The following is a 25323-nucleotide window of genomic DNA, read 5'->3' as shown; positions in this document are numbered from 1 at the left end:
GGAGTAACTGCACTCCGAAACGTTTTGTTCCTCATAATAAAGAAGTTGACATCCATATATTCTCTTCCTCATATGTTCATCGAGTTCTATTTGAAATATGACACAGACCTTTGTGAATACATCATTAAAAATAACATTCACACATACGTAGTTCATGAATACATTGAGTATTGCCGACTATGGCATAAAACAAGAAAGGAACAATTTGTTTGTACAAAATTGTCACTGAAATGTGTTTATTTTACGAGTAGATAAATCCAATCCACCAATTATGATATTGAAACCATGCAAATGAACATCATATCATGAAGAGGTTTCTATTAAAAATGATTTGACGGTATTTTTATTACGGAATAAATGAACAACAGCGTCATTGATACAATATTTCCCATGTACTCTCAAGTCAAAATGACAGGTATCCCGTGTTTCGACTGTAGGGCTCAAGTGTACCCTGAAAAGAACCAAACAGAATTAAGTACTCGTCTCATATTCACGATATGTATTTCACACTTGTCACATTTCATTGCAACAACTGAACACCCAGTGAGTCTTTTTGGTGGAGCTTGGGTTGTTGTTAGCTGTTGGACGAGTCAAGGGAAAACATCGGTTGTGAGTGATTCATCATATTTTGGATATATAAGACTGAGTAGCAACACTTTTGAGACATGTTTCCAGGAACTGATGCTGTCAGAAGATGAATGAGAAGTATACAGTAAAATACGTTTATAACGAACACGCTTATAACGAACTGACGGATATACGAACTCATTTTTTGGTCCCGGCCATTTGCTGTATAGATGCTGTATATATGCTTATAATGAACTACGGTTATAACGAACTAAGATTAGTGGTCCATTTGAGTTCGATGTGAAAGGGATAGAATAGTTAACAAATCTCCATGTGTCTCACCTGGAACACTGCGTTCCCGCAACTTGGAGGAGGGGTAAAAATTTCAGCACTGGCTGTCGTGTCTGTGATGTTCTGGATCCATACTGTCTCAAACACTGACACTGAAAAAATCAGAGTGAGTGAAAGTTGTTTTACGCTGCAGTCAGCAAAACCCCAGCTATGTCAGCGTTTCCTGAAAATACTCGAATATCAGCCAGACAAACCGAAAGTGACATGATGTTTGGAATTTGGGTCCGATGACGCCCATCATCGCCCCAACAATGTAGCCACCCGTTCCCTCCTGTCTGATCTCACATGTGAGACTGGGATCTTCAAGGAAATACCCACTGGTGTCCCACCATGAAGAGCATCAGTTAGGTAACACTGGCAGATGTACATTTGCTTTCATAAAGTTACGTTTATTATTACATGTATTATTATATAATTATACATATTTTCTTTAACAACCATTGACCGTATTTGCCATACTATAATGCAGGTGTGTTATGTCGATGCGATACCACGAGTAAAAACATGTGTAGAGCCAAAATACTCATCCTGCTGATGAACATTGTGCCTGTCGAGCAAACTCAATAACCATTTGGCTATCTCATCTCCTTAACGTATCATACCAATACTACTACTTTTGATGGTGATGATGATGATGATGATGATGATGATTATGATGATGATTATGATGATGATAGTTGTGATGACAATGGTGACGATGGTGATAATGATGATGATGATGATGATGTGATGATGATGTGATGATGATGACGACGATGATGATGGTGACAACGACGATGATGATAGTGATGATGATGATGATGATGGTGACGATGGTGATGCTGCTGACGATGACGATGATGATAGTGATGATGATGATGATGATGATGATGATGATGGTGACGATGATGATGATGATGATGATGATGATGATGATGATGATGATGATGATGATGATGAAGAACGAAATAAAAGTACTGAAGTTTACCTCCATCCAGGTCGGTGCCGTACGTATCTAGTAGGACCGGCTGCATGGCGTAGGTGTATGTCAGTTCCGTGGTCAGGTTGCCAACCTCCCATTTAAACCTTATCGTGGGCACCATGTCACCTAGCGGAGATTTTATCCATATGTAGTCTCTATTATCTGAAAAGAAGAATGGACTACAAAGATGGACTCGCCTGCTCGTCATGGAGGATCTGACCAATCTAAGGGTGGACCTTGAATGAGTGAGCAATATTCCAGCAATATCACGACGGGGGACACCAGAAATTGGCTTCACACATTGTACCCATGTCGGGAATCGACCCCGGATCTTAGGCGTGACGAGCGAACGCTTTAACCACTAGGCTACCCGACCGCCCCGTGTGGACCTTGGGTTGCCTGTAGATGTGGGTACGTGTATAATTGTTCACAAATGCTTCAATGCAGTGAGTGAGTGAGTGAGTGAGTGAGTGAGTGAGTGAGTGAGTGAGTGAGTGAGTGAGTGAGTGAGTGAGTGAGTGAGTGAGTGAGTGAGTGAGTGAATATGGTTTTACGCCGCTTTTAGCAATATTCCAGCAATATCACGGCGGGGGACACCAGAAATGGGCTTCACACATAGTACCCATGTCGGGAATCGAAACCGGGTCTTCGGCGTGACGAGCGAACGCTTTAACCACTAGGCTACCCGACCGCCCCTCAATGCATTGAGTACACATTGGAGTAGGGTATTACTAAGTTGGACTGACTCCAAGAGAAAGTCTTTTGTCAGATGATAGGTGGGTGACGAATTAATGAGAACCTAGTCAGAGATCCATATTTATCACCCAAAGTTAAACTGTTTGAAAGACAACTTTTAGAAGTAGACGGATGACAAAGTAGACACAATTTATCAATTTATGGATACTTCTTTATATTACCGCGATGGCGACGTTTCGCTATAGATCCTCATACAGTTGTCAAGTAACAATTTAAGGACAACGGTATCAATTCCGAAACGTCGCCATTACAGAAAATAAAGAAGTTGTTATCCATACATTGTGTCTACTTTGTCATCCAAAAGTTGCCTTCCGAAGAAAATATCGCTTTGGTGAAAACTTGCATCACTGTTTAATGCTTTGTAGACCATTGTGACCATCGGTTACCATGACGTCAAAATCATATGCCATCCATATTCTTTCTTGTCTTCTGTGTGGCATCAGGCAAGACTTAAACGCTCACATTTCATGCAACTTGTGTGAATGGTGGGTGCTGCCGTTAGGGTAGGACATGCTTACCCCTTTCCAGACACCTGGTGTCATCACTGATTCTTAGTGATCCATTCATATCATTTTCACAGCTATGTGCTTCACGCCCAATGGAATCTGTTTCGGTGGATAATTGAGACTGGTTATTACATTCATTAACACCAAAACTCAAATGCCAAAACACACGATTGGTGTGCTCGGAAGGGCAGGCATCTATGAATATCGGGTCTTGTAGCTGATGCACCCATTTACCTGGGATGCACTCCTTCTTGAAAGGCTCATCCAAGGGGATCTTCACACATATCTCTTTGCCATCGATTGTCACCACATCATACAGGGTGTTCTGTTGAGTACAGATAATTTACATGACAGTGAACTACGTTTATAACGAACACGCTTATAACGAACTCACGGATATAACGAACTTATTTTGGGTTCCGGCCGTGTGCTGTATATATACAGCATATATGCTCATATCGAACTACGGTTATAACGAACTAAAATTTGTGATCCCTTTGAGTTCGTTATAAACGTAGTTCGTAATAAACGTCGTTTACTATAATGCATGTAACGTGTATACAGTATATCAACCACGAACAAATACCGGCCTATAACATCATATCAGTTGGGACCTATTAAGAACCGGGATTCGAACCCACAGTCATATGTTCCTGGTGTGTCCAAGGGACGCAACTCTGCACAGCAAATTGTGGCGTCTCAGAAGACTAGACCACCGTGCCACCACGTCTTTTTCAAAGCAGCGTTAAACCTAACTCACTCACTCACACATCACGTGTTTTCACAACACAGAGTCTATTCTTGGGAATGTTCCGTTGTCACGGTGATGTGGTGCACTTAGAAACAACGCATTCTAGTATTGATACTTTACCCCAGAAAAAGTATTATAGTAGTTTATTCAGCAATTTCAAATTAATAATCTTGAGCAATTTCAGTCCAATGTTCACTTACGTTGGGATAGTCAAAGAGGCGGAATGTCAGGAATGGTTGTCCGTCCGTTTGTCCATACTCCTCTCTCGCTATCATTCTTCTATCTTCATCATAGAACACCTTCTCCGTGCTCTACCATACAAAAATAAAGCGTAAGATAACGTTCCATGCCTCACGCTACAACGAGTCATTACTTGATCCTTGAGACCCGTGAAGATCCGGGGTAGAATAGGTCTTCAGCAACCCATGTTTGCCGTAAAAGGCGACTATGCTTGTCATAAAAGGCGACTAACGGGATCGGGTGGTCAGGCTCGCTGACTTGGTTGATGCATGTCATCGATCCCAATTGCGAGGATCGATGCTCATGATATTAATCACTGGATTGTCTTGTCCAGACTCGATTATTTACAGACTGCCGTCATATAGCTGGAATATTGCTGAGTGCGGCGTTAAACAAAAACAACCCAACCAACTTGATCATTGAAGCAACGAAAAAGTAGTGAGACAGTTTGGGCTGGTTAAAGAAAGTCATCAAGCGGTACCAAGAAACTGGGAGACCTAAACGAACACATGACCTCAGCAAAATGTATCTGTGTTACAAATACCGGATTTCTGTATAGAAAAAACACAGTGACAAGACACAGAAGATAATACAAATAATATAAATGATTATATTAACTATTATTAGTTATGATGATCAGGTAGAGAAAGGCAGATCAGGTAGCAACAAACTGGTAGAAACAACAAAAATATATCTTTGAACTTTGTTTCAGTGGATTTGGAACATAATGCTGAGGACAAAGAAGTCTTACCTTGACCTTCAGATATTATTAATCTATTTGGTAGAAGACTGTTCCAAGTCTAGGACCAACTTTATACATTATGTACTCACGTTCGTCAGGTGAACTCCATCTTGTGTAAACTCCCCCCTAAACTTGGCGGCAATGCAGTTGAACTGTTTCTGTAGACATCCATCAAACTGAGAGTCCGAAGGTAAAACATGCACCACCACCAAATAATATAGAACCAGCAACATGACGACGCACAGTTTAGTGACAGAGGTGCCAGATCTGTCTTATCTGTGTAGGTTGAGCATGGAAGATAAGGAACAGCGTGTGTGTGGAGTTTGTTTGAATGACCAGTCAATCCAGTGATTGATTTTATGAGCCAAGCCCCACGACGTCAGCGAACGATGATATGAAACCATCACCCACACCCACACACCACACACAAACACACCCACCCACACCCGCACCCAACACACACGCACGCGCACACGCACACGCACGCACACACACACATACACACACACACGCACGCACGCACGCACGCACGCACGCACGCACGCACGTACGTACGTACGTACGTACGTACATACATACATGCACACACATATACATACACACATATATACACACACATACATGCATGTGGACGTTTATTTTATGCTTCGAGCTCACACATATGTACAGTTATGAATATAAAGGCGTGAACACTGGACAGATATCTCTATACAGTAGAAGACCTCTTGTCTCTGCACTGGACGCGAGTGAGTGACTGAGTGACTGAGTGAGTAAGTTAGGTTTAACGTTGCTTTATACAGTTTTGCGGTCATATCACGGCACGATCGCTTTATGTGGGTTTAAAACTTGAAGTGATGCATGTCTGAGACATTTACTATTTTTTAACCCCAGTAACACGGCCATGGGTCTGACAAACCTGGAAACAATCAGGGCGAACCGGGATTCGAACTCCCGTTGATAGATTTCCTTGAAGGTGTTTGTATACTGATGCTGTTGTTGTATTTGTTGTGCCGTTTATTGTTGTATTTGTTGTTGTATTTATTGTAGTATCTATTGTAGTATTTTTTGGAGTATTTATTGTAGTATTTGTTGTTGTATTTGTTGTTGTATTTATTGTTGTATTTATTGTAGTATATTTTGGAGTTTTTATTGGAGTAATTTTTGTCGATCTGTCTGTTTCATTTATGAATAACGTGTGTATTCGTCAGTTCAATTTATAGTACTACGTTCACATATATTAGTCACATTTCGTCACGCTGTGACTGTTTCCTGTGTAACATATGTGATATCATGTGAATGATATTTAATTAATGAAAATAACAAATTAGCGTTGACAATAAAGGCTCCTTATTATTGTACTTTGACTAATGTTCACACCAATACATACACTCTCCAAAAAAAGAAACGCGCAGGTAGAATTTTAGTAAATTTATTGTACCTAGCATTAGTATTGCTTGCAGTTTAATTTTCATCTATATTTCGATCACCGTCCCTTTTGACAAAAAATACCCGCAAACAAAGTAATACAATATATAAGGCCTTATTTCAAAACAAAAATATATTTTTATTGGTGTTAAAAGACATTCACCCGACATATAACATGTTCTCTGAAACATCACAATCAATTTAATACATTACAATACAACACAACACAATACAATACTATGCAATAAAATGTCAACCAATGCGATCTTCAACACTGACGGTTTTCAATATCAAGCCGTGATATAACTGAAATTCTCTATTATACAGTTTAAAGCAGTGCTAACCCGAGCTCACTCACAAAATGAACACTGAAATAACCCAAAGTAATAAAAACGTTCAGCAATGATCCATTCAGGAAAGGAGTGTACGCCTAAAGGATGACATCTTCCTGAGGCAAGGGCTTTAACTGACTATAAAAGTCCAGTTTCCACCGTTGCCGAACTACGATAGAATTCCCAGCCTCGATCGTAGCGCCGCCAGTGGCAATTACGATTTATGTCCCTTCTATATCTCTCCTATTGACCAATCAGATTCCATCTCTCATATCACTTGCATTTGCTTCTGTCACAATGGCGATAATCAAGATCTGTATTGTCATAAAACGGGACTTAATCCACAAAGTGCATCAAACCACTTGAGCACCTTCATTAAAACATGAAAGGATTTGCAAAATAACTGTCGACGCCCCCCAGTTGGCAGCACATATGCCCTGCAAATCCTGCAGTCGACGGTAATGTGCACCTTGCAGTTCATATTGTTTACGAACCCGAAGTCTAGTTCGTTGCGCGATTTTGAGTGAACTAGGCATAGACACGTGAGTCCAGCCAAAATGTAACTCCGGAATTCCAGCCTAGTTCGGCAAAGGTAGAAACAAAACTTTGAAGGTCATATAACACCCTTGCCTCGGGAAGATGGTGGATGACCCAGACTGTTTGTTCTCTGGCATTGGCGTTTTATATTTATAAAATAAAATACATTTATGATTTACAACACACTCCAAAGACATTAAAGTTACCGACACGTGCTCATATCGGTTAAAGCAAGCTGGCAGTTGAAGAAGGTGAGTGAGTGAGTGAGTGAGTAAGGTTTTACGCCGCTTTTAGCAATATCCCAGCAATATCACAGCGGGGGACACCAGAAATGGGCTTCACACATTGTACCCATGTCGAGAATCGAACCCGGGTCTTCGGTGTGACGTGCGAACGCTTTAACCACTAGGCTACCCGACCGCCCCTGAAGAAGGTGAACGCAATATGTGATGCCTTTATACTTGTACATTGAACATGAAAATGAACATTGAATGCATCAGTTACAGTCATCAAGTGTATATCGAAACCGCAGTTGACAGTCCGCCATCTTCTCCTGGTAGAGCTGGTCGAACCACTCGTCCTGGGCCACAGTGAACCAGTTCTTCCAATCCCCCACTTCACCTGGAAAGTAATATCAACTGATTATGTTGATGTCACATTACGAATGTCTAATTGTGTGAATGTGCCTGGGGATTCTAGTTGCGAATACGCGATAAAATGGATCCGCTGGATCCAGTGGATCTGTAAACTGGATCATTGCGCTCCTCTGTACTTCAGCGGTGTGAATGTTACTCACAATATCAACCACTGGTTTTATGTGGATCAGATACGATTATTAACAGGTCGCCGGCATATAGCGAGAATATGATAAGTTGTTTGTTTGTTCGTTTGTTGTTTAACGCCGCACCCAGCAATATTCAAGCTATATGACTGCGGTCTGTAAATAATCGAGCCTGGACCAGACAATCCAGTAATTGATATCAATATCGATCTATGTAGTCAGCGGGCCTGGCCACCCGATCCCGAAAGTCGACTCTTACGAAAGCATTAGTCGCCTTTTACGGCAAGCATGGGTTGCTGTAGACGTATTCTAAGCCGGATTTTCACGGATGTATATGATAAGTAACACATGCACTTGAAGTGAAGGTGAAAGTGCAGATGCTACCATGAGGTATTCTTCTAAGAAAATACTGATGAATATTAAAATGAAGACGAAACGCCGTTTTGAACAGTATTTCAGTAATATCAGGGCGTGTCAGTTTACTTTGGGAGGAAAGCCCGAAGTGACGCAGGTCTCAGACGTTTACCAGTAATGCAAAATACAGGAGCACGTGTTGGGTGCTGACACAACCTATGCAAACCGGGATTCGAACCAACAATCACAACCACAGAATTCTGATTCCCAGTTTTCTGACGTGTACAAGGGACGCCATGTGTTACAGAAGATACTAGGAAACGCATTACCTCGGGTTGTATACACAAGAAGGCGGTTGGATAGCCTAGTGGTGAAAGCGTTCGCTCGTAGGGCAGAAGGTCAGGGTTCAATTTCCTATTTGGGTATAATGTGTGAAGCCTATTTCTGGTGTCCCCCGCAGTGATATTGCTTTGATACTGCTAAAAGCGGTGTAAACCATACTCACTCACACATGCTAAAAAAACTTGAAATATTAAATGTCCTGAAACGTATCTGTTATAAAAAAGGACCGACTCCGAGGTCTGGTGGTAGAGCGTCCGCCCGGAGAGCGGAAGTCCAGGGTTCCAAAAGACGTTAAAAGATGGAACTTGTTGTTACCCGTCTTGCGTCGGCTCGGAGTCAGTATACTGTGTCTGAGTGGGGTATTCATGTTAAACTGCGGCATGGTATCTCAGTGGGCTAGCACTATAAATCGGCATCAGTCCGGACTAGTACAAGCAGCCATACAAACACACACACACGTACATGCACGTCGCTAAATAAGTGCAATAATCTTGGACGCGACATTAAGCCCAATTTCACCTCACCTCACCTGTTATAAAAAAATCCACCTCAAATGTGTAAACAAACAGTCACCCGCATGTTTGTTTGTAGTTAGTTTATGAGAGACACTATATACCTTTCCTGAAGACTACAGACTGCCCGTCATGCAAATGGTTTCTGCCTTTGATTCGTTTCAGATTTGTAAAAGTCACGTGGTCGCTGACTTTTTGTAGAAATCTGTCGTCTCTATGGAGATCAAGAAAGTCGTTGATCTTCTTAACTCCACACAGCGTGTCCTGGAATAACAGTGTTACAAGTTTACATTCATGTGTTGAAAATTGTGCATTGTTACCTTTCATCAAAACAGTATAAATATGAATACGACAAACCAAAAAGGTCAAACGGGTCACAAATTTGAGAGTAGAACTTTCACACTAGTGTAATCATATAAATTCTATCAACTGGATATATCGTACTGTCCAGAAAAAAGCTATCCAGCTGTGAGCTATAACATCTCTACAACTGATTTACACGTAGTACCTCCTTTAGATCTTCATAGAATAGAGTGAGAACGGGAAGATCCGGGTACATTTCTTTCCCTTTTTCCCAGTTGAGCACGTAGTCAAACCAGGATCCGAAGGCCACTGATAACAGAAATATGGTGAGCGAGTTGTCCTTTACCCAACAGTAACACATTCCTAGCTCTATCACGGCGGGTAATAAATAATCGAGTCGGACCCAAGCAAACCAGAGGTCGATAGCATGAGCAACAATCTACCCCCGAGACATGTCAACGTATTCCAAATTCGTAGATCCATGCTCATGAAGGCAATCACAGCATTGTCTGTTCTGGACTCGATGATTTACAGTCATGTAGTTGGAATATTGCGCCGTTAAACAACAAAGCAACAAAACATTCCCCTTTGTGGAAAGTATTCAATAAACAAGGAATGATCAAAGAAAATTAGAGAGGATACTAACAAAAATGATCAAAAGTCGTTTATCGTAAAACTGATCATTTTTCAAATAACCTTCCGAAAAAAAAAATGAAACATTCATTTACATTTTCCCTGTGTCAGCATCGGAAGAAAGCTAGCCCATGTTCCCTTGTAGCCGGTCAGATGCCTCATCTTGATACAGAAGTTGTAGAATGACACAGCAATGTCCTTGGGGTTCCTGAGGATATAGATAAGCTTGCACTTCTTTTCCAGAACCTGCGTTGGAAGCGACCGGAAGTTGACGTGTGAGCTGAGGATTCTGGGAGACGGGTTTTGCGCATATGTTGCTTCTGGTACATATTCTAACTGGACATCGTTCTTTTCAAAATTAGTCTCGTCCAACCGACCCAACTTGAGGAGACGAGTTATCTCATGAACCCAGTGGGAGCCTGTAGGTAATCAGAACTTGCAGTCACAATTACGTGTCACTGGACACATCGTTTTTATTCCAAAATCTTCCAGACAGCCAAAGCTGGTTACTTATAAACAAAATACATTTGTTGAAATATTAATACCGACGTAAAAGCCAAGGAGTGAGTGAGTGAGTGAGTGAGTGAGTTGGGTTTAACACCACTTTGATTTTTATTGCAGTCATATCACGGTGTGTCAGCTTAATGAGGGAGGGAGGCCCGAAGACCTGGTATGATGCTGACAAACCTAGAAACATAATCAGGACGAACCGGGAGTCGAACCCACGATCATAAGTTTCAGGCGTGTCCAAGGGACACAATTCTGTAGAGCAAATTGCGGCGCCTTAGACGACATTGCCACTCGTGCCAGCTTCATGCACTGGAACGTATGATGTGATACAAGGCATATGCCTCAAGAGGACAGACATGGGTTGGGAGTTTCGTTCGATGTTCGATCACTGCCTCAAGCAGTGAGTTTGTGTTTTACACGTTTATTGTGTAACGCCGCACTCAGCAATATTCAAGCTATATGACGACGGTCTGTATATATTACAGCATCGAGGGAACATGACCAGACATCCAGTGATTGATATCATGAGCATCGATCTACGCAACTGGGATACGATGACATGCATCAATAAAATCAGCGAGCCTGACCACCGATCCCGTTAGTCACCTCTTCCGGCAAGCATGGGTTGCTGAAGACCTATTCTTACCCTGATTTTCACGAATTGCAAGACATGAGATTGTTTTCTCTGATAAAGGAGACGTACATTCTTTTAAAGGACACAATTCTTAAGGACACTCAGTATGTCAAACGAACATTATTTGTGCTATCTGTGTAAACTTAAAGACACATTGTATGCACTCAGCCGTAAGTCCAAAACAATCATAACTCATTACCTGATTTGGGAAACGCTGATACGATGACGTCATCATGACGTATATTTATGTGTTTTAGGTTCCTGAGGACATCAGCAGGAAAGTGGGGATAACGTTCTCCACCGTGTTCCATCATCCTGATGGAGTATCCATCACAGTCGACCTCCTTGATGACCGACATGGCGACACTTTGTGAACAGACAAACAACCGTCCTGTCAAAATATGAGATCAAAATGGCCAGCGATGCAAAGCTAAATATTTAATTTTCGATCAGATCTGGTTCAGTTGCAGAAATTCTTGGCTGTGAATCCTTTTTAATCTGGTATTGTTCTAGTGACGTTGGGATTGTCAAAGAACGAGGTATGATAAGGACCCTTTTTGGACCGTGTGATACGCATACTTTGAGAAATGTGGAAAACTTTACAAATCATTGTGAAAGATATCAGTTGTGTTCATATGAATGAGAATCAAACTTGTTCATTTCAACAATTGCATATTTGGGGGTTATAGTGAGTGAGTGAGTATGGTTTTACGCCGCTTTTAGCAAATATTCCAGCAATATCGGGGCGGGGGACACCAAAAATGGGCTTCACACATTGTACCGGTGTCGGGAATCGAACCCGGGTCTTCGGCGTGACGAGCGAACGCTTTAACCACTAGGCTACCCGACCGCCCCTGGGGGTTATAACAACACTAAATGCATAGATAAGGCAAAAACGTGTCAAAGTGCTGATTTTAGAGGATTACTTGTTTGCTTGCTGTTTAACGCCGCACTATTCCAACTATGTGACCGCGGCCTGTAAATAATCGAGTCTGGGCCAGGTAATACAATGAGTTACATCATGAGCATCGCGCTGCGCCATTTGGATACGATGACATGTATCAACCAAGTCAGCGAGCTTGAGCCCCCGATCCCGTTGGTAGCCTCTTACGACAAGCATGGGTTGTTGAAGACCAATTCTTACCCGCATCTTCATGGTCTACTTCAGAGGTTTCAGAAAGCGTCTATTAATAATGTGCAACAAGTCTTGGACCCAAACTGATTTTCTTAGGAGTTCCATGTACCATAGCAGTACATATATATATATAGTACAAATTCATCATGGGTCACGGTTTTGATCATACTAGGTTTTCATTTCAAGTCACGAATATAGTCCATATTTTTACATTTTCAAGCCAGAATTACAAAAGTTTAACCTGTACATGATTGAACATTGATGCCTGTATATGATTACGAAATGAAGTAAAATGACACTTAATCATTTATTCGGCTTGTATTTATCTAAGTATTTCAAACGCATTGGTGCCAATCTTATCTCATACATGCCAAACGCGTGCGTAAAACATTTGAAATTGTACAAATTCCTACTAATTTCTGTACCTGTAAATTGAAGGTTAATGTTTCATTTCTAACGCTAGAAGTTTGAAATAACATACCTGTCAGGATAATTGACGGGTATGGTGAGTGAGTGAGTGAGTGGGTTTAAAGCCGCTTTTAACAGTATTCCAGTTATATCACGGCGTGTCAGCCTAATGTGGGAGGAAAACCCGAAGTGATGCAGGTCTCAGACGTTTACTACAACGATGACAACCACGAGCACGGGTATGGTGCTGACAAATCTAGAAACATAATCGGGGCGAACCGGGATTCAAACCCACAATCATAGGTTTCTGGCGTGCCCAAGGGACGCAACTCTGCACAGCGAATGGCGGCACCCGTGTCCCCGGACGGGGATCGACACCGATGTACATGTATACATTTCTACATTTCCAAACTGGACATACATGGAAATATAAACCAATAATTTGGAATACTTGGAATGAGTGCATTCATATTAATACCAATACTATTCCAAACGTCAGGAAATGGACTTTTTCTGTTTTGTGAAGTTGGCAGCCATTTGAACATGTGTGATTACTTCGATCCATGATGAATATTGACATTTCCTGTAACGTTTTGAAATAGACTCGAATATAATGTCATTGTATGGCGTTCATAAAGATAGAACGGAAAGTTGGATCTTCCTAACATGATGTGGGATGACGAGGGTTAGCGTATGCATGAAAAGGTTCATATTGACAGAGGTTTTCATTCATTCGGAACACACCAGAGAGGAGGAAAGAAATATGTCTCGGATATTTTTTATTACTTTTTTAACAAGAACAGAAAACGGGGACTGGTTCCAGTCTAGGTCTAACGGGGTTTGAGTGTGTGTTTCATGCTTTATTGGGGTAGTTGTTATAGAAAGTGCAGGATAGAAGGTATACATTTGAATCATGGACTTGACCAAATTCTTACAAACGTTAACGTTATTAATACGTTAAAATGGCTTAAAAAAGTCGCCGAAACACCTCAAACTTAAGGTCCAGAACCAATACCCGTATCAAATGCATCACCATCGAATGACAATTCCCGTTTGTTACATTCTTAGCCACCATCAAACATAGGAGTGTATTTCCTTTTGCCCGGTAGTTTAGATCAAAACTCGACCTAACAAATATAAAATTATACAAGACCAAGTCCTTAAATGGCATTTAAATGTGATACATACAAGGAAGAGAATTTATGGACGTCAGCTTCTTCATTATGAGGAACACAACGTTTCGGAGTATATGCTCCTGATGAAAGAGGAAGCTGATGCTCCGAAACATTGTTCCTCATAATAAAGAAGTTGACATCTATAAATTCTCTTCACGTACATAAAACCAGTTCACAAACAGCATCTATTTCACATAACGATCGTAGAATTATGTTATACCATCAAAAATAGCAAACATAGTGTGACATAACGTATTCTGAGAGAGAGAGAGAGAGAGAGAGAGAGAGAGAGAGAGAGAGAGAGACATACATCCCATAGTAACATCTACGTCGACTCACCGTGCTACCTTGTCCAAAGTTACCAGAAGTAATATTTTACTGGTACATATAACATATATCTGATATAGTACAAGCATTCGCTCCCCGACCAAACCCGCAGTTTCGACCTTCTGATACTGCATGTCACGATTATTTATTGAAAACCAGTACATTTTTTCATAATTACCACAATCACCTGCTGTTATCCTCTCACTATATTAATTAGGTATGGAACAGCTGTTAATTAAGTTAACATGGGTGAAGACAAACTCATTATAATCAATGTAACAGGTATTGCTACAAGGGTAGAATAGTTTGACAGTGACCGTACCGTGCGCCATAGTCGTAACATTCGAGAGGTGGTGGTAAAACGGGGTTAAACCACGCGTTCAAGATCACTGCACTTACATAGTGTGTGGCTGTTTGTACTCGTCCGGACTTCTGTTAGTTTCATAGTGCCATCCCACTGAGATACCACGGTGCAGTTTTACATGGATATCCCACTCAGACACAGTATACTGACTCAGATCAAGTTTCTACGTTTGTCTGCACCACCTCCTTCCTTTTACTTTGGTCTTTCCCTGATATAACTCAAATACTGTTCAAAGCGACGGTAAACACAATTCACTCACGCACTCACGCACTCACGCACTCACGCACTCACGCACTCACTCACGCTGCTGGGGAACAATTCCGATCCCAGTTGGATAACACAGGTGCTCAACATCACATATACTCATCCTTTCAACACCAATAAAAACAACAATTCCCTCAACAATTATATCATAATTGGACAAAATTAATGTTGCCAATATAGCTTTATTAAAATATCAAATTAATTTAAAAATTGATGTTGTGGATTGTCTGGCCTTGGCAGCTAACAGGTCAACTGTGCGCCATTGGCATGTCTCCATGGAGTTGCTTACAAACCTAGAAACCGGGAACCAATCATAGGTTTCTGGAGTGCCAAAGGGACGCAACTCTGCACGGCGAATTGCGGCGCCTAAGACGATTGGGGCACCCGTTCCTCCCGATATGGATGTGAATAACTTGGTGATATTTATATGGAAGAGTACAGGTGCTCAAAAACACATATACTCATCCTTTCAACACCAATAAAAACAACAATTCCCTCAACAATTATATCATGATTGGACAAAATTAATGTTGCCAATATAGCTTCATCAAAATATCAAATTAATTTAAAAAGTGATGTTGTGGATTGCCTGAATTTGCCAGCTGGCAGTTCAATTGTGCGCCATTGTCATGTCTTCATGGAGAGTACACTGATCGATGCAGTCAAAACTGATGTTGTGCACCATCATGAGGATGGTGACGTTGATTAAGAATATGTTGATTAGGCTCTGTGCAGATGACGAGTTGGATATACCATGTCTATACATCCAATATACTGCGAGATCTGTGTTTCTGATTAGTGTTAAGCGATGGACATTCGGTGTACAGGAACTGGAGCTACGTTAACGTAAATCTGACTTTGATATCAGAATCAGCCATCTTGTCCCGGTAGAGCTGGTCGAACCACTCATTCTGGGCCACTGTGAACCAGTTCTTCCAGTCGCCCACTTCACCTGGAAATATGTAACATAACTAGAAAGATGTTTCTATAACATTTAAAAGGGGAAACCATTCCCTTGAACCTTGTAACAATGTCTCGTCGCTCCAGAAACATGAATTATAAATATTTTGAGTTCCGGAAATCGGCTTTCAGCTGGCCTCACCAATATCTAGTTATATTCAAGATGGATCCGTGTTTGTTAAATATCTAGTCATTTATATGAAATGTATCTGACCATATAACATGTCACCTCAAAACCATATAACATGTCACCTCAAGTCCATTACAAAGAAGTAGACCCGTGAAGATCCGGGGTAAAATCAGTAACAAATGCTTGTTATAAAAGGTGACTATGCTTGTCGTAAGAGGCGACTTACGGGATCGGGTGGTCATGCTCGCTGATATGATGCATGTCATCGTATCCCATGTGCGTGGATCGATGCTCATGTTGTCAATCACTGGATTGTCTGGTCCAGACTCGTTTATTTACAGACCGCCGCCATATAGCTGGAATATTGCTGAGTGCGGCGTTAAACAACAAACAAACAAACAAACACACACATAAGTATTACAAGCTGTGACTTACCTTTCCTGTAGGTTACGCGCTGGGATTTCTTCTGTTTCATGTTGTCGAAGCTGGCGAGCTCAATCGCCTCAAGCAGGAACTCTGCGCTGCGTCCTGTTTCCAGGAACTCGTTTACTTTCCGTATCTCTCGCAGTGGGTCCTTGAAATAATAAAAATAAAAATAAATACAACGGACTTCGACATAATCAGACTATGTTCGATAATCAATAATCCCTCTTTGTTAGTTTATCCTTGATATGTAAGAGTTTGATTGTCTGGGTTTGGCTTACAGGCTGATGTCCCACGTCAGGAGTACTCCTGTGCTGCGTCAGGCAAAACATCCTTACTTTCTCATGCACATTGTACGAATGGCGGGTGCTACCTGTATAGCAGCACATGCATCACTGATTCTGAGTGGTCCATTCATATAATGTCCACAGCTATTTGCCCTTTACGCCAAGTGGAATCTGTTTCGGCAGGAAATCTAGGATGGTAATTCTCTTGCATTGACAATTAATAAATAGGTCAGACAATGAGGACCTGTGAATGGAGTGGGCAGGGTGTCCCTGTCGTCTAAGGCACTGTGAAGTTTTGTCCTTAACGCGTGGCAGTGTCCATATCCTGTGATAGAGGCTTATGCATATAAAGAAATGAGATTATTGATACCTTGTGTTAGGATCATGGGCTATTTACAATATCCTTGTACCTGTTTGATGGCGTCGCTTGCCGTGAATCAGTCTGTCCTGCCAACCAAGACACACGTGAGTTGAACCAAGACACACATGAGTTGAACCAAGACACACGTGAGTTGAACCATGACTCACGTGAGTTGAAAAAAAACACGCGTGAGTTGAACGAAAACACACGTGAGTTGAACCAAGACACACGTTGAATTAAAGGAAATTATCAACACCGTAGAGCTGACACCTGTCTTCATATGAAACGTTGGTGAGGTGAATTGAAAACAGGTTTTTGATGTTGTTTAGCCCTGAAATCAGCCACATTCCAGCTATATGACGGCGGTCTGTAAATATTCCGAGTCTGGACCAGACAATCCATTGATTGATATCATGAGCATCGATCAACGCAGGTGGGATCAATGACATGCATCAACCAAGTCAGCGAGTCTGACCAGCCGATCCCGTTAGTCGCCTTTTACGACAAGTTTTGGATTCTGAAGACCTATTCTACCCTGGTTCTTCACGGGTCGTGAAATTAGGTGTTTAACATAGCGTTCATGATTATTGTAGTTATAAGCGACTTACAAACACGTGTGTGTGCGTGCGTGCGTGCGTGCGTGCGTGCCTGCATGCGTGCGTGCGTGCGTGCGTGCGAATTGAACCGCCTCAATTCACAAAGATGATGTATATGTTAAAACAATGTTTGTATTTTAATTGATCCATGACTTTTGTTTTCTACCTATTACACTGCATCACAAGTGTAAGCAGAGTGAGTGAGTTGGGTTTAACGCCACATCAAACAGTATTCCAGTTATATCACGGCGTGTCAGCTTAATGTGGGAGGAAAGCCCGAAGTGACGTAGGTCGTAGACCTTTACCACTTCGGTGAAACCACGAGCTCGGGTATAGTGCTGACAAACCTAGAAACATAATCGGAGCGAACCGGGATTCGAACCTACAAAATCATAGATTTCTGGCGTGCCCAAGGGACTCAACTCTGCACAGTGAATAGCAGCGCCTTAGATGCCTTAGACGACTGGGCCTACCGTGCCCCTCTTAGTAGTTAGAAGGGTTAATGGCGTGCATGTTCAGTTTCTTTCTCGTTAGACGTTCACACAACTAAACACCAAACTTTTTCGTTTTAGATAATGGGTGAGTGAGTATAGTTTTACGCCGCTTTTAGCCATATCCAAGCAATATCTGGGCAGGGGATACTAGAAATGGGTTACACACATGTGGGGAATCAAACCTGGACCTTCGGCGTGACGAGCGAACGCTTTAACCACTAGGCTACAAACCGTCCCTGTATTAGATAATGGCATCCCCCAAAGCCATGATAGTACACAGTATCCGGTGGTTTCAATGGACCAGTTTCATTACATCAGATGATGGTTTAAATGGAAAGTCTAACCTCCTTCAAGTCTTCGTAATGGAGGGTGAGGACTGGCAGGTCCGGATACGTCCTCTTCATGTCCTCAAACTCCAGGACATAGTCGAACCAAGACCCGTAGGAAACTGTGGCAATCAAGAACCAATGCTGTACGTCCTAATGGCATAGCCTATAGTCAGGCATCTCATTCATTATTCCATGTATTTAAAATCATTTTAATTAGTTGATTATCTCCGTGGTTAAGTGATAGAGTCATACCCAAAAACGTTAAAAGATGGTACTTTACTGATTACTGATTTACTGAGTCAGTATACCGTGTCTGAGTGGGGTATTCATGTGAATCTGGGATTTCAGTGGGCAAGTTCTATAAAATTGGCATCAGTACGGACTAGTACCATCAGCCACACACACACACACACACACACACACACACACATACATACATAGGTGCATGCATTTCACTATAATCTTGGACGCAACCTTCACCTTCAACTCACATTAATAAGTTCGTTTCGCCATGCAGGATTATATTAGGATTCAAGAACAGTTCCTTTGTCAAGACGAACCAATGGTTTTAGGGTTCATATCATGATGAAGAGACATTCCACCCTAGGTTATCGAGATATTTACAGATATTTACGATGAGAGATATAGAATTCGCGAACCGGAAAGATCAGCATTTATCGATACAGGTGGCATATTCAAAGATCAAATACTTACATTTACCAAGCATGAAATATTGCATATAGTTCTCCCATCTGCCCGTGTACTTGTAGTGCGGCAGACCTCGCATATAGTTGTAATAGGACACTACCACGTCCTTGGGATTGCGTATCAAATACAGGATTTTACACCTCTTCTTGAGGATGTCCACCGGAAGCAGCTTCAGTTTGAAATGGGTGTTGAGAACTCTGGGGGACGGAAGTGACGTCACTTCTTCCTGTGGCATGTATTCAAGCATGCCTACGCCCTTCTCAACACTGTCCTGAATTGTCTGGCCAGTGACAAGGAGTCGAGCCACCTCCCAGATCCAGTGTGTTCCTAAAACAATGTTGAAGGATGGACATGTAGCTATATGAAAATATTTCCTGGATGATTTAGGATTGTTCTTATTAGAGACAGATCCGTGGTAGAAGAGTTCTTCAGCAACCCATGCTTGCCGCAAAAGGCCACTATGCTTAGAGACGACTAACAGGATCGCTGACTTGGTTGATGCATGTCATCGTATCCCAATTGCGTGGATCGATGCCCATGATGTCAATCACTAGATTGTCTGCTCCAGACTCAATTATTTACAGACCGCCGTCATATAGCTTAAATGTGGCTGAGTGGGTTAAACAACAAACAAACAAATAAATGTTAGAGACAGGCTGTCGGGGTCACTGATTCCTTTCAATACCTTTACAATTATTGGTTTTGAGAAAAAATGGAGAAAGTTTCAGAAATATTCCAGTCCCTCTCCACAGACTCATAAGTGATCCGTCTCTTACAGGAATGAGGCTCTGAGAATGGTTCTTCGGGTCAGATTGGGGGGCACGGCTGGCCCAGTCGTCTAAGGCGCTGTAATTGGGTACGTCCCTTGGGTACGCCGGAAACTATAATTGTGGATTCGAATCCCAGTTCACCCTGATTTTGCTATAAGGTTTGTCAGCACCATACCCGTGCTAGTTTCATAAAAGTGGCAAACGGACGAGACCTGCATCACTTTAGCCTTTCCTCCAACATTAAGCTGACACGCAGTGATATAACTGGAATACTGTTGAAAGCAACGTTTCCCCAAAGTCATAGGTTAGGTCGAAAGCTGGTAATTATATGATGTAGCTGTACCCGTGTCATCAGGTAGCCCTCTGGTTAGTGTTGACATGCTTTGTTTGTTTGTTGTTTAACGCCACACTCTAGCAATATGCCAGCTATGTGACGGCGGTCTGTAATGGAGTGTGGACCAGACAATCCAATGATGGAAATCATGAGCATCGATTCACGCAATTGGGATACGATGACATGCATCAACCAAGTCAGCCTCTTAAAACAAGCATAGTCGCCTGTTACGACAAACATGGGTTGCTGAAAACCAATTCTACCCGGATCTTCACGGTAAGTGTCGACATGTGTGTATGTGCCAGTGAGATGTGTAAAGACATCAGGGGCGGTGGGGTAGCCTAGAGGTTAAAGCGTTCGCTCATCACGCCGAAGACCCGGGTTCGATTCCCGACATGGGTACAATGTGTAAAGCCCATTTCTGGTGAAATTCGAACCCGTCGTGATATTGCTGGAATATTGCTAAAAGCGGCGTAAAACCAGATTCACTCACTCACTCACCCACTCAGTGTTAAGACTTCACTATACCGCCATCTTACGTTGACTGTCATACCTTTATCTGATACGATAGTGATTTTTTCCAGTTATATCGCGTAGGGTCACCTTGATAGGGAAGGAAATCCCGAAGTGATGCATACATGTTTACCACTTGCGTGAAACCCACGAGTGAGTGAGTGAGTTGGGTTTAACGCCGCTTTTAACAGTATTCCAGTAATATCGCGGCATGTCAGCTTAATGTGGGAGGAAAGCCCGAAGTGATTCACGTCTCAGACGTTTACCACTTCGATGAAACCCACGAGCACGGGTATGATGCTGACAAACCTAGAAACATAATCGGGGCGAACTGGGATTCGAACCCATAATCATAGGTTTCTGGTGTGCCCAAGGGACGCAACTCTGCACAGCGAATCGCGGCGTCTTAGGCGACTGGGCCACCCGTGCCCCACTGGATGGTGCTGTCAATCCAAAGTGCGGTGAGGTGAAATTGGGTTTAACGTCACGTCCAAGATTATTGCACTTATATAGCGACGTGCATGTACGTGTGTGTGTTTGTGTGTCTGCTTGTACTAGGCCGGACTGATGCTGATTTATAGTGCTCGCCCACTGAGATACCATGCCGCAGTTTAACATGAATACTGCAGGTCAAAAAGTTCTAAGCCTGACTTACTTTCAACTATTGGCCATAACAAAGTAAACTAGTCAATGCATGGAATACATTGTTTGAGTAGTTCATTGCAAGTGTATTTTGGTCTATTGGTGCCGTTTGTATATTAATGACAGCCCATTGAACGTGCTTGGGGCCCAAATGGACACAGAAATGGAAAAACACGAGTACCGAGCAGTCATCAAGTTTTTGACTTTAGAGAAAAGTACTCCCCAAGAAATTCATTCAGTGTACTGACTCCGAGCCGACCAGTCCTTGTTTTAGCCCCTTAATACCGAGCGCCAGACAAGGTAACAACAAATACAATGTTTAACGTCTTTAGGTATGACGCAGCCAGGGATCGAACCCCGGACGCTCTACCGTCAATGCAAGAATCAGACCGAAATGGGATTCGAACTCATAGCCCTTTTTGATGATACCTTCCCTTGTATGGAATCAATAATGATGAAAACCTAAAACGATCCATCTGTATTGAAGGCTTACCTGATTTCGGGTAAGCACAGATGAAGATGTCATCGTCTCTGATGGGGAGGTTGTGGATGTTGGTGATGGAATCGATGTGGGGGAAGTTTGGGTAGCTGTTACCGTCGTGTTCGATTTGCCAGATGGTGTCGCCACCGGCGTCCTCTACCGTGACACGTGACATCGCAATTCCTGTAATTGACGGTATCGTGAAACCTATTTTAGGGGCATTTACTTTTGGACGTGGCACTCTTCCAGAGGGCGACGTGGGCGTATTGGTGCGGGACTGAATTAGTTGACTAAAGCGGCGTAAACCAACATTCATATACTATATTGAAGAGTAAAATAGGGGTGGTCAGGTAGCCTGATATTGCTGGAATATTGCTTAAAGTGGCGTAAAATCAAACTCACTCACTCACTCACTCAAAACTTAAATAATATGTCGCAGTTTGGAGCTGGCGATCTGGTTTGGGGTCTATTGAATTAGGAATCCCGACTCTAAACGGAAACCGTTAGCAGTTACTATTTGGTGGGTGGGTCGCTAACAACAAGACGTGTTAGCAGTTAATATTTGGTTGGTGGGTCGCTAACACTAGATGTGTGAGCAGTTAGTATTTGGTTGGTGGGGTGTTAACTTCTAGATGTGTGAGCAGTTAGTATTTGGTTGGTGGGGTGTTAACTTCTAGATGTGTGAGCAGTTAGTATTTGGTGGGTGGGGTGCTAACATCTAGACGTGTTAGCAGTTAGTATTTGGTGGGTGGGTCGCTAACATCTAGATGTGTTAGCAGTTAGTATTTGGTGGGTGGGGTGTTAACATCTAGACGTGTTAGCAGTTAGATTTGGTGGGCGGGTCGCTAACATCTAGACGTGTTAGCAGTTAGTATTTAGTTCTGTGTAATTACGATGCATCAGTTGATTGCGTAGATTGATGTTCATGATGTCTATTACGGTGTTGTCTGGTCCGCCGTAAGATAGCTGGAATTTTGCTGAGTACGGCGTTAAACAAACAACCAAACAAGCTTGAATATTCAAGCGTTTTAACAAAATGCTAGCTGCTGGAATAATCTAAATCTTTACTTAAAAACGATTGCGTTTGGTCAAAAACGTATATACATCTATACGTCTTTGGTTTGCCCTAAGCTAGTCAATATATTGTTTTTTGTTGAAAACTTGATGTTTTTTATACGTCAACATGATTCATATGTCCCTCTCCCTCCACCTCAACACTGGATTCCCGGATGTACGTTTACGACATTAATAGACCGAGTTACGCCCCTTTCTTATATAACGCCCAAGCTCCTCACAGCGATAGTCCGTTCGCGGAGCTCTCTATACCATCGCGATGTTACCGAGAGTGTAACGAAGGTGTCACGCGATGGGAAGGAGCTTGAATAAAGCCCTCACAGATTACCTCCCTTCTCTGACATCAACACCCACACTGATCATTTTGGCGTGTCCAACATACATCGTGCATATGTGCCAGCGAGATATGTACATGCAACAGTAACCCCATGTTATGTTGAGTGGCATACCTTTATCTGATTCTTGTGTCAGTCAGAAACTCTCTTCCTCGTTGGACACTGGTTGGGAGTCCGAGGTCAGGCCAGGTGAACAAACTGCGCGTTTGGTCGAAACACTTCAGTACCGAGAACATGTTCGCATTGTGACAAATACCCCCAGTAGAGCGCTATATTCTATTTCAGGGTTTTGGTGACCGGAATAATTTTAAAGGGTCCTTTCCGGAAATATGAGGGTCCTCTAAATTAACTGGTGTAGTTTTTTGTACTGTAATATTTGATAATTACTTTAATTACAGGACCTGTTTATTTATTGTCAAGAATTTGCACAATGAATATTAAAGTGCGTACATCGGGATGCAATACATTTTTGTCTGCGTCCATTCTATACATTTCTGGCTCGTATAAAGGCTAGGATATACTGTTTAAAGTGACGTAAAAAAACTCACTCATTCCTTGTACTTAAAAAACACGAAGAGGACTGGGGCATAATTTTGTACTCAGCAATATTCCAGCGGTCTGTAAATAATCGAGAGTGGACTAGACAAACCAGTGATTGATATTATGAACAAATCATGATGAAGCAAACAAATCAGCCAAGTCAATAAAGCTGACCACCAGATCCATAAAGCTGAAGCTATTATCGCGGGTTCGAATCTCACATTTGATCTTTAAGGTTTTAGGTTTGCCAGCACCATCCCCGTGCTCTTGGGTTTCACGAAAGTGGTAAACGTTTAAGATCTGCATCACTTCAAGACTTTCATCCCGCATCAAACTGACACGATGTAGTATAACTGAAAATAGGGAGGCGGAAAACAATTTTCATTCAATTGAGGTTGTGAGGGCGTCGCGGGTCAAGTGTGTCATAACCCCTACACCCCAACAGTTGTTGTGAAGACACATCCAACATGTCGCAGGATGATACATGTGTACCTTGTATTTGTACCACGGGGAGGCCCGGGCTGGAGTTGGTCTTGAGCAACCCATGCCATGTCATAAGTGAGTGAGTGAGAATGTAGACTAACATCCAGTCTCTGAAATGAACATATCGTACAGAAAAAAACCAGTTGTTCAGTTATCTTAATAAAAATATAATAAAAGGGAGCCCAGTGACTCTCTTCATTTTCAGATACTGCAGTAATCTAGACTTGCCAAACATTACAGACTTGCATGGGCTGTATTTGATATATATTTGTATCAGGGTCTGTAAGACAGACTAAGTGATAGTGGTTTGACGCCGCTTTTAGCAATATTCCAGCAATATCACAGCGGGGGACACCAGAAATGGGTTTCACACATTGTGCCCATGTCGGGAATCGAACCCGGGTTTTGACGAGCGAACGCTTTCACCACTAGGCTATCCCAAGAGGCGACGGGATCGGGTGGCTTGTTTGATGCGTGTCATCGTATCCCAATTTCTTAGATCGACGATGCTCGTTGTTTTCAATGACGGGATTGTCCGGTCCAGACTCGATTATTTACAGACCGCCGTCATATAGCTGGAATATTGCTAAGTGCGGCGTTAAGCAACAAACAAACAAACATAGTAAATACACGTGTGACGCTGGCCTTGAACCATGGCACGAATATCCTACCCTACAAAAGGTGATCATGGGAGAAAGACAGAAAACAGGAGCACATGTACTCACACGCCCATCATGGCATCGGCAACGACCGTCACGTCAATCTACGTTGGGTCTACACGAGTAACATCGGCGACTCTATAAGTAGTATCTTTAGTGTTGTTAACCCGCCTACATTCCAGGAGTGAGTGAGTCGGGTTTAACGCCCCTTTTAACAGTATTCCAGTTATATCGCGACGTGTCAGCTTAATGTGGGAAGAAATCCCGAAGTGATGCAGGTCTCAGACGTATACC

General features: G+C 42.3%; 3 protein-coding genes across 3 annotated transcripts; all 3 read right to left on the bottom strand.

Moving 5' to 3' along the window:
• Window positions 1-250: 250 nt before the first annotated feature.
• Window positions 251-5113, bottom strand: LOC139455365 (uncharacterized). Its single transcript, XM_071236922.1, has 6 exons — window positions 4964-5113; window positions 4093-4203; window positions 3376-3466; window positions 1886-2041; window positions 910-1010; window positions 251-451 (listed from the first exon to the last, which is right to left on the bottom strand). Exons 1-6 carry the CDS (start codon window positions 5105-5107, stop codon window positions 404-406), a joined length of 651 nt encoding a protein of 216 aa, XP_071093023.1. The 5' UTR covers window positions 5108-5113; the 3' UTR covers window positions 251-403.
• Window positions 5114-7664: 2551 nt separating this feature from the next.
• On the bottom strand, window positions 7665-11551 carry LOC139455364 (sulfotransferase 1B1-like). The gene is made up of 5 exons (XM_071236921.1): window positions 11437-11551; window positions 10189-10512; window positions 9666-9769; window positions 9262-9421; window positions 7665-7789 (listed from the first exon to the last, which is right to left on the bottom strand). The coding sequence occupies exons 1-5, from the start codon at window positions 11549-11551 to the stop codon at window positions 7665-7667; spliced, it is 828 nt and encodes a 275-aa protein (XP_071093022.1).
• Window positions 11552-15708: 4157 nt separating this feature from the next.
• Window positions 15709-23524, bottom strand: LOC139455363 (sulfotransferase 1A1-like). Its single transcript, XM_071236920.1, has 6 exons — window positions 23462-23524; window positions 21951-22121; window positions 19205-19525; window positions 18506-18609; window positions 16436-16574; window positions 15709-15862 (listed from the first exon to the last, which is right to left on the bottom strand). The coding sequence occupies exons 2-6, from the start codon at window positions 22111-22113 to the stop codon at window positions 15747-15749; spliced, it is 843 nt and encodes a 280-aa protein (XP_071093021.1). The 5' UTR covers window positions 22114-22121; window positions 23462-23524; the 3' UTR covers window positions 15709-15746.
• Window positions 23525-25323: the final 1799 nt, after the last annotated feature.

This window comes from Haliotis cracherodii, unplaced genomic scaffold, assembly GCF_022045235.1.
Source record: "Haliotis cracherodii isolate W230 unplaced genomic scaffold, xgHalCrac1.p SCAF_11, whole genome shotgun sequence".
Taxonomy (NCBI): Eukaryota; Metazoa; Mollusca; class Gastropoda; order Lepetellida; family Haliotidae; genus Haliotis; species Haliotis cracherodii.
The sequence above is the reverse complement of the archived record's forward strand: the minus strand, read 5'-3'. Positions and strand labels throughout refer to the sequence as shown.